The sequence below is a fragment of the Brienomyrus brachyistius genome, chromosome 2 (assembly GCF_023856365.1).
Source record: "Brienomyrus brachyistius isolate T26 chromosome 2, BBRACH_0.4, whole genome shotgun sequence".
NCBI lineage: Eukaryota > Metazoa > Chordata > Actinopteri > Osteoglossiformes > Mormyridae > Brienomyrus > Brienomyrus brachyistius.
In genome coordinates this window covers 31473829-31484042 of record NC_064534.1, presented here as the reverse complement: position 1 = coordinate 31484042, position 10214 = coordinate 31473829, and the positions used below count along the sequence as shown (strand labels likewise).

Sequence of the window (10214 nt, the reverse complement as noted above, 5' to 3'; positions counted from 1 at the left end):
GGGGTTTGTCCGACGAGGCGAGCGCTTCAAGAGTTAATGATTACCTTTCTCTTTTGGGAAAAGATGATGTAAACCCCACATCATGTGACACTTTAATAAATAATAGAGGAGAGAGAAACAAACACAGGGAAGATTTGATTCAGACAGTTAAGGGGGGATCTCCTTCCTGCACAAAGAGTGCGAAGGGAGGGGAAAAGAAAACGAATATATAGAGATATTAAGAAATATGTGCTGTCTCCCGATGGACCAGACTTTGCCTCCGGCGGGCCACTCCATCAGCGCCCAGGGACTGGAGTCCTGCACCGGGGCGCAGCTCGCCTCTCGCTTGAGGTGGATCGGAGACCAACTGGAGAAAAGCAGGGCGACCGGCGGCAGGAGGAGCAGCAAGGACTCGCCGGGAAACAACAGAGTCCCGGTTCGGAGACTGTTCGCCGCCTGCGCGGCCGTGCAAATAGCGGCCCTCTTGCTGCTTGTCAGAAAGCGACACCTGTAGGCGCAGTGTCCTTCTGCATGAGACCAGCAACAGGTAAGAGACTCGGGTCACGCAGTGAGGTAATGCTGACATTCCCAACTCCTCACCTGGGACAACTTCCTCGCATCGGCCGTGCAATTGATATATTACTCTGACTTAAAAACCAACACGAAACAAGCAGCAGGCGCTGTTTATAATAGCGTCATGGCGATACCTTTGACAGATCGGTGCGCCAACATGTACGCACTTGGTAAAGTATCCCGCAGACGACACCGAAGGCTGAAACAGTCAGATCTGTCTGTAGCCTAACACGAAAAAAAATGCTTGTTCTTTATAGATGGTGCCTTCAGGATCCCAATGGAGGAGCTAGATGGGCATCGGACAGCCCGATATTTGCACTGGGGGAGACTTGTGCCAGCGGGAAGCGAGTTTGCAGCGGCTTCGCCTGCGCAGGGGGAGCGCAATCCTGCGCAGACCAAGCGAGACGCTTCCCATGCATCCAAAGCGCTTCATTCCGCTGGGGAGGTACTACTTCCAAGCTTATACTACATTTGTATAAACCTATATAGGACAATCTCTCTGTTTCTCGTATGAGTATTTCTTTTAGAAGTTGCAGAGCTTCTTCTTGATAAAGAGTTGGGTGTGCATTATGAATGCAGTTTATAACGCACTGGACACGCGTCGTTTCTCCGTTACTTGATCACTACCTTGATTTACTTATTTATTTGCTGTTGTACTACAACTAAATGTGTTTCAAGTTACTGGTGGTTTAAGCTTGTGGGTTTCGACCCAACGCTGTTTATACATGACTTGAAACCACCCGTAATGCCGGGAATAGTAAGTTGATGTCATGGTCCCTTGGTACTTCGGTAAGGGGAAAAACTCACTAATATCACTTTAGGATTAAGTCTTATATAACTGACCTCTGAAAAGGATTTTACATCCAGTATACTGTTTTTTTTTTTTGTACATAAACAACGGGGGAAAATGAAGTTCTCTCTTTTAAAAAGGGAAATATTTGAAACGTATAACACATTCTTTAGGAACGTTTTTTTATTATTATTATTATTATTATTCCTACCAAATGCTCTTTCTTTACATTTCACTGTACTTCTGGCCTGTGAAATAAGCTAACTAAATATATTTTATCCAGCAAATCTTATCTGAAGACAGCAGCAAGCGAAAACCACACATACAGTATACAGTCATTTTTACTACTGAGCAATGATATTTATTAAAGCACTGAATCTCTAAATGGAGAATGCTCTGTGGCAAACTTGAGAGGATGCGAAATTCACTTTCTATTTTCTAAAAGTTTTGTATACAGAGCTTTTGAGCTCACCTTTTGTAACAGTGTTAAGGTAGATTACCTTAAATCTTGGGGGGAAGATGCATTTACAAGCATGTAAGTTTTTCATAAGCTATAATGTTTTTGTATCATTGCAGAATTGTGATATTATACAAGTAATGAATTTGTGATTTTACACATGTGCTCTCTGCTGTTCCTCAACGAAAATCTTGTGATTCCTGTGACAGATTTAGAAAATAAACTTTTCCATACAAATTTTCTGAGTGCGTTTCTAAGCAACACAAAATATTTTAAATAGAGGTGTAATATTACAGTTTCAGTTGGTGTTCTAATTACACTTCCCCGTTTGAGAAATTTCATTTAAAATGAGCAGAATACAGTTTAGCAGCATGCAGAAAACAAATCACATATTCCACATAACTGACTTCTCTTCAGAGTCAACAATAATTCATTGTCTTAGTAATAGTACCTGATTTCCAGAACTCCCTTCCATTTTTTTAGTGTGATGTAATGATTTTATGCTGATATTAAGTCACTTGTCCTTCAGCCTCAGAAACACTAGAGGGCAGCCTCGATCGATTTGTCATTATTACTCAAACACACAGTAAACACACAATGAAGTGAACACTGAGGATTTAAAACGCTTAAGCTCAGTTTCAGCCGGTCGACCTTACTGGTCTTCCACGGAAGGGTTTGCCGAGCAATGCCCGGCCCTGGAACACAAACCCGAAAGGCAGCTTCTTGGAGTTGTCGCTGTGAACTTCCCAGCCGGGCTAGTACACCTGGAAGTGGGCAGAGGTGGTGCCGTCCTTCCAGGGACGCGGGGTCTCGACAGCCGAGGAGCGACACAGAGGGCACGTGCGCTCCCGCTCGAACCAGAGGCACAAGCAGTCCTCGCAGAAAACGTGCTGAGACAGACAGGCGGTTTGGGTTCTCAACATGCAGCCTTATGAACACGCAAGGATACTCTGATATTACCTCTTTAAACAATCAGCTTCTACTTTCACATAAAACTAGACAAATACAAGACTATTAAATCCTGGTCTTTGCTTTACTTAATATATCTGCAGAGGTATTAAGAACCTTTAAGTTTTCCTTCAATACATCTCACACAACATCATGCATTTTACAGTTTATCACACCCATATATTGGGGTGACAGATGTAACTGTACTTTATTTTCTGGTCTTGATTTAGGGCCTTAAGATTGGTATGGTGATGTTGACTTTAATCTTTAAGGCTGCAGGCACCAGGAACCAGAAGGCCCTACTGTTAAACCTTGGGGGGGGGGGGGGGGGCTTACCTACCTGGCACAGCAGAGACATGGGGTCCCGGAACTGGGTCTGGCAGATGGCACAGAGGTCCCCCGCCTCACTACACTGTTGGCTGCTCGCTCTCACGCCGAAACCCTGAGGGTCACACAGAGGTCACCTGACCACACCTCATGAAATGTCACAAGCTCTATCCCAGCAGGGAACCCTAACCATCACCTGAAATGCTTCAGAAAACGTGCAGCTGTACAAATGACATAAACTGAAACACAAACAATGACAACAACGTAAAATCTTTGCCTCTCTTTTCCTATATCAAATGCTATTATATTTACTATTCATATAAAATCTCTCGTCTCTTTGCATCTCTTTTCGTAAAAAAAAACACAAAAAAAATCCAAATGAAATGTACTGAAATCTCATTGTAAGCCCTGAACAAACCTCTGTAATGGAACACAGCAGTGTGCATAAAATGCCCTAATCTTTAAAAATCAAGCCCAAGGAACACACAGGAAGTGTGAGAGATCAGAGTTCCACGGTATGACAGCTCAGCAGAAAGTTAAACCCACTGATACTGGGGGTATTTTTATCTATTTCTTTAATTATCCTGCTGACACTTGGAAACTTTCATTTAACGCAGCAAACTAGCATGTACCTTGCCATACAGAAACGTTTACTTGTGAGTCTGTCTCCTTTATTTTGGTGGAGTCGTGCTTTTGGCAAATGAAGCAATATTTTAAAATAACCTGCTTGCTAAATTTGACCAGTTTCTACTTTTCAGTGGAATTATCCAGCCTTCACTGAACCCAAGCACTCCGGTATGCAGCTTAGCATCTTCTCTTGGTACCAAAGGATGCAGGAAGACAGCTTATCATTATAAATTACAGCAAGTGAAGAAAGCCCAGGGTCAGAGAGCAGGATCTACCAGCATCCCTGGAGCAACTAGGTGAAGGGAGTTGCTTAAAGGTCTGAAGGAGATATGATGACTTGATGGGGGAGTGCGCACACACACACGCACACACGCACGCACACACTCTAGGCCTGTAATCGAGCAGCACTGAATCGCTATACAGTAACTCATCCAATTGATGCCGTAGGTGAAAAATCTCCATACTACCCAACCAGATCACTCACATGTCACTATCAAAATGTACACTAGTCACCATGTCATGGTACCATAAACCCTGAGCTCTGGCAGAATGGTTTATGCATAAAGTGAGATCCCCATATTCAATGTTTCAGTTATCCGTGATTCACCACAATACAAAAAAAAAATAAAAAATGTTGAAAAATTCCAGAAGTGGTTCATTAGTTTTCTTGATACGTGATATTTTTCATTGCTATTTTTCATGCATCGTTGTAAAATGTGAACAGTGCCCTATGCATTGTTCCTTTATCATTTGAGGGGTATATAATGCATGATTTTCGTTGCTCCGTCATCCCTTGATACATATTTTTTCATTGCTTTCCAGTCTCTTGAGGATTAGGCTGAAATGTCAAAATCCCTTTTCTTTCGAGAGAGAGTACGGTACAATAATGTATTACCTTATTATTACCGCTTTCTTATAATGTCTTATTGTGTGTATGTACATGAAAATCATGTTATATATGGGGTTATATATGTTTTGCTGTTATCGGTGGTTTTTGGTTGTCTGGGGAAGGTGCTGCAATGCATCACCTACGGACACGGGGGGACTATTGTACTATACAGGAGGTGGTTTGTAACCCGCACAAAAGATAACAAACGCATTTACATCAATTAATTGATTAATCAACTGATTCATTTAATTTTTGTTTTCGCCCGTTCAAAGGAGACACCAGAAAAATGTAAAATGCAGATTCTCTCACCTGGGAGCTACACAGGATCACTAGAGCTTTCCTTATGCCCACTAATCGTCCACAGACATCAAAAGACTGCAAGGGAAAAGACATCCATCAGTGTGACCTTCTATATGATCAGCAGACATTCATATACAAATATATATACAGCCACACTGTGCCATTATACCATTCAGAAACTTAAATACTGTGTAGTCTTTTCCTTTGTCTAGAACAAAGACATTTTCAACAACTATATCAACAAAAATGTCTTTCAAGATAGTTTTTTGGTCTGTGCAACAAGTAAAATAACCACTATAAATAAAATAGTGAAGTATATCGAAGGATGTCGAAGTGTGTCCTTGGGAAGTCGCTTCACGCATCATTGTCGTCATCGGGTTCATCACCCTGGTACCTTGCACAGGCTGTAGATGATGATGAGGGTAGCCCCAAGGAGATAGCTGCCAGATGGGTCCTCAGTCATGATGTATTTATACCACAGCTGGATGGGCACCAGAGCCCGAAAGAGCTGGCTGAACTCTTCAATCACCAAGTAGATCTTCCCCTGGAGGAGGAACGTGGAGACGTGAAACCAAAGACGCACAAGAGGAGTACCTCGAAATTAACTCTCCCTAGCACTCCCACTTATATAGCTCAGAGATCTGCTCCAACTGGAATGGTAAAGAGAAGGGGGGGGGGGGGGGGGGGTTTCTGGTTTCGGTAATGAGCGTAAGGCCCAGTTTGGCTTCGTCATAGGGGAAATACACATGAAAAGAAAACAAACTATGGGTTAGGGAATAGTGCATCAACACACTCTGTGGCCAAATTATTATAAATCCTACAAAATAGCCATGCTGCAACACGCAATATTATTGTATGAGCAGATGGAGGGTGGGGTGGGGGGACACCAGGCTTTTCAAGAGGCTGTTTCTCTGTGCAGGGAAGTCTTTATATCTTACACCAAAGAGCAGCTCCAAAATGGCACGGCTCCAGCAGCCAAACGATTCGCAGCTTCATCAAGACAGAGGCAATTACCAGCACTGTAAGGAAACTGGCAGAGGGCACCCCACTATCCAGCGCCGGCAAACCTCGGTCAACCATAAGCAGACCAGCCCAGAAAAGCCCTTAACAACAGTTGGCTGTGGTCTACGTGAAGTGGATACGGGATCTGAGGGTACGGATAACACCCTGGGCTTCATCAGGCATAATGAATTCTTGGATTTCACCTGACAAAAATTAATCACCTTCTTCTGGGCCCTGCTAGCAGCTAGAATCGGGGACCGACCTCCGTGAGCAGGCAATTTATCTTCCTTTCCTACGTCCCTGGAGCGCCGCTTCCTGCCAAACCTGGACTCCAGCCAGCGGCGGCTCTGCGACCCCCTCACCCCGTATTTCCGCAAACCGAGCTGCCGGTCCGCAAGCAGTGGCATCATTCCGCAAAATCGCGATTTCATTAACCTCCTAAATATCTATCTAAAGCCTAACGTTTACCGGCGTCCCAAGAGAAACGGACGCAGCGTGTTGCAGTTAATGAAAGCAGGTGCCGGGTATTTCCTAAGGTATAATTAACAAACTGCAAATACGCAAATTCAGAATCAAATTCGGCATCGGTAATAAATCATCCGGAAATGTCTTGCGCGCGCTACACATTATTATTATTATTATTATTATTATTATTTCCAGGAAGTAAGGCAAATCCAAGCTAGCGCCAGGCGCCCGATGGGCAGGCAGCTCCGGTCCCGGGTCACCGTAATGGCTCTGCCAGGGAGCGGTGATTTCACCGGGAGGCTCCCCAAGGAAGGAGGGAGTGATGAGCTCAGCTACATCGCAGAAACCCCGGCGCTTTTTTTCTCAGGAGGAAGCGACTGGCCGGATATACTTTCGTTTAACGGCTGTAAAATACAGGTAATAGGCCTGTGCTAAGAAACGAATGCGTATATCTGGTAGTCTGGCATCGTACCTGTGAAGAGAAACCCATTTTCTAGGGGAGCGAATTGCCATTAATAAACTTATTGGCCTACTAGGCTATTAAATTTATGCGCAACAGAGTGGGTTGTCACAATATTTTGATATTTCTTCTTCAGTATCCACAATATTAAGTATATAAAATTAAGTATAAACAAAGTACAAATAATTCATGAAATATATACATAAATAAATACATATATACATTTTCGTAATTAACATAATTATCTATTACATTTATTCATTTATGTACAACTCTGGAAAAAATTAAGAGACCACAGCAAAAATTTCCGTGTTACTCACTTCTCGGTTTAGGGTTATGCATCTGTGTAAAATACACATTTTTTTGCAAACTGCAGCCTGCTTCTTCTCTATTTCCCATTAATGAAGGGCTTCTTCCTTGCTTTATGGGACTTCAGTCCTGCTTCTAGGAGCCTGATACAAACTACCCTAGCAGTGCAAATCACACCTGCACTTAATGTTTCCCATTCCTTTTGAAGGTCACTTGATGTCATCCTCCGATTCATGAGAAACTGTCATAAGTTTACCTGGCTGGTATCTGGTTGTTCCCAGTGTCTCCTGCTTCACACTGTTCTTGTGTACTGCTGTCTTAGAAACTTTGGGCCTGGAAGTAGCCTGCCTCGCAGTGTAACCTTCTGCCGGCAGAACCAGGATTTAAATATGCAATTTTTTAAAATAATATAGTGGTTTCTTAATTTTTTTTTCCAGAACTGTATATCTACGATTCAGTAGTTCTACATTGCTTCATTTATCGATTTCTGTATTTCTGTCTCTGAATGTTAATAAGGTAGACGGGTCTAACCTCCCATAGTATTGGTTAGAGAGGTCGGATAATAAATAAAAGAAAGAATTTGGAAATACAGAAATAGTTCTTAATAACAGGGGCCAGAGGTTTTGCAGGCAAATACATCCATACACTTATTATGACGGGACGATTTGAGAGCCCAAAATGAAACATACCCTGGACTTGAAGGCAAGGAGGATTTTGGGTAGAAACAAGATGAGGCATTTGACCCCAACAGTGAAATACTTCAGGACGAAGTCGGTGATCCCCACCACCCAGATCAGGTCAAAGAAATCAAAGCTGTCCATGTTTGGCTTGGCAAAGAGCAAACTGTGGGGGGGGGGAATTCCAGGTCAGCTCCGAGTCACATGACATGAAACTATTTTATTATTATTGACCTAAAGAAACACACTATCTGTGATTCCAATATCTGTGCATCCAGATTCATACTTTACAGGATGTATCAATCACTTAAATAAAATCAATAACTTTATACGTTTGACCGAATTACACAGAACCTGAAAATATGGAGTATGATTGAATAAAAAACAAAATACTCACAGAAAAAGTTGACAGAAAAAAAACAAATATCCCTACGGCAAAAGAAAAAAGACACACGAAACTGAATAAACAAACATATGGAGATGATGAAAAGTAAAATATAAATGGCTATATGTACTATAAGTGAGAACATGCTCAGCATGCTACACCGAAATGTAGAAGTTCAGTTACCTGTTGTATAATTCCTCAGTGCTAAACGTGTAATATAGATACAGGGTGTTCCCAGCCAGGAATGCCAGAATCCAGAGCGTGACAAAAACAGACCTTTTCTCCTAATCAACACAAAAGCCAAAATAGCTGCCGCTACATTCACAACAAAGCAATAAAGATAAGTTCAGTCTGACATTAATACCCCACATATTGTCTGGTTAGCCACTGCTTTCTGGTCCCTCTTTCCCTCCCTGCATGTCACAGCCGGCCTTACCCGTAACGACACTTGGTGCTTGAGGGCCGAGTTGGCAAACGTGAAAGTGCTTGCCATCCCAATGCACACAGCAATGCCTGGCATGTGTGCACACACACACCGAGAAACAAGGTTAGACATGTCTACAACAAAAAACACAACAGGCCTAGCAGCAGGTGGGAGGGGGCCTACCCAACTTGTGCTGAAAGCAAACTTTGGCCAGGAGGATGAGGATGAAGGGGAAGCCTTTCTGGAGCCAGGAAACAACAGCTCGCAGCTCGGACAGTGCAGGCGCCGGGGTGGAGGGGTCGTCTCCGCCGTCGTCACCGCTGCCATGGCGGTCGGCCGCGTGCAGCAGCGACGAGGAGGAGCGGTGCTGGGAAGGCTGGTGGTAGTGGTGATGGTGGTGGTGGTGGAGGTGTGGCTGGGGGGGGCGAGGCAGGTAGGGGCTGCTCTCTGGCCGGTGAGAGCCCTCTTCCCGGGAGGAGGACGCTGCCATCTGGATGAAGACTTCGGACGGGGAGCCCAGGACCAAGCCGGCTGCCTGGAAGGGGACAGAGGCCACGTTGGCGGACGGGACGCCCACCAGGCCAGAGAAGAGCTGCTGGGGTGAGGGGTCAGATTTCAGGCAGTCGAACACCCCAGCTTCATCCAGACTGCTCTCTGACCCCATTGTCTGGCTCCTGCTCCTAAATAGATAAAAAAACATAGATGAATCCCACAGCCAAACGTTATAACATTAAATTTAGATCCTTAAACGGGGCTATACAGTATTCTATTCTTGCTTACGCCAATCGATGAAAATTTATAACCAGGAGTTCATAAAAAATATATTAAGTGTCTCCTAGCCTAGTGCTGGCGACATACGGACAAAATGGGCTAGAGCAAACCTTTCAGGGGGCATGCCATCGGTGTTACTGCTGTGTCTCCTCTGCATCACATCTAGCTCATCGCCACTGGACTCAGATCTGCGGAATCCACGGAAAGGAAACGTGTCAGACCACCGCGGTGTAGCTTTAGCTGGCAGTTACCGCAAGGACTGGTGAAATATACCTAACATACATATAACGACACGCATTAATAACGCGAAAGGCAAATCGATTTCAGGTGTATTTATTTTCATGTACATAAACATTTATATAATCATTTTACAGTTTTGAGAAATGCACACCTCGCTCTATTTCGGCACCTTCTGCACCAATAAGAACATAAGTCGGTACACACTATTATAGGTCTACGTTTAAAATACAATCTAACTAACGGCAGGTTAAACTAAACCCAGATGAAAAGCACATCTTACCGATATCATGTTGCTATTGTCAGTGCATCCCCTGTCGCGCATTAGCGTGTACTGTATTTTATTGTTATTCCTTCTACCAAAACCCATTAATCCTTCGGCACAACGAGAGCCGCTGCAGACTTGACATTAGGACAGCCCTAAACAGAAAGTACTTCCGGGTCAAGAAAAAGTTTGCGTTTAACCGGATGATAGCGCTGTTTTCCTTATCTGGAACGCTGCAGAACGTCTCGTTGCAATAAATTATTGTATTATTCGAACTGTTTTACAAGGACATGCAATCGGCACCGTTTTAGCTTGTTTTACAAGCTATC

The 10214-nt window shown here is 43.7% G+C and overlaps 1 protein-coding gene and 1 long non-coding RNA gene across 2 annotated transcripts; one reads left to right on the top strand and one right to left on the bottom strand.

Moving 5' to 3' along the window:
- Nucleotides 1-101: 101 nt before the first annotated feature.
- On the top strand, nt 102-1438 carry LOC125716018 (uncharacterized). Its single transcript, XR_007384241.1, has 2 exons — nt 102-526; nt 810-1438. It is a non-coding gene; the product is annotated as an uncharacterized LOC125716018 (long non-coding RNA).
- Nucleotides 1439-1447: 9 nt separating this feature from the next.
- rnft2 (ring finger protein, transmembrane 2) lies at nt 1448-10211 on the bottom strand. The gene is made up of 10 exons (XM_048988212.1): nt 9904-10211; nt 9494-9571; nt 8796-9292; nt 8625-8701; nt 8372-8472; nt 7816-7969; nt 5285-5434; nt 4900-4965; nt 3088-3189; nt 1448-2689 (listed from the first exon to the last, which is right to left on the bottom strand). Exons 2-10 carry the CDS (start codon nt 9538-9540, stop codon nt 2555-2557), a joined length of 1329 nt encoding a protein of 442 aa, XP_048844169.1. The 5' UTR covers nt 9541-9571; nt 9904-10211; the 3' UTR covers nt 1448-2554.
- Nucleotides 10212-10214: the final 3 nt, after the last annotated feature.

What these genes read in the sequence shown, in the direction of transcription:
- rnft2 (XM_048988212.1), bottom strand. Translation starts at nt 9,540, where the DNA reads ATGCAGAGGAGACACAGCAGTAACACCGATGGCATGCCCCCTGAAAG. An exon ending in TTGCTTTCAGCACAAGTTGG is followed by an intron (nt 8,702 to 8,795) that starts GTAGGCCCCCTC and finishes CACACATGCCAG; the next exon opens with GCATTGCTGTGTGCATTGGG. An exon ending in TCCTTGCCTTCAAGTCCAGG is followed by an intron (nt 5,435 to 7,815) that starts GTATGTTTCATT and finishes TTCCTCCTCCAG; the next exon opens with GGGAAGATCTACTTGGTGAT.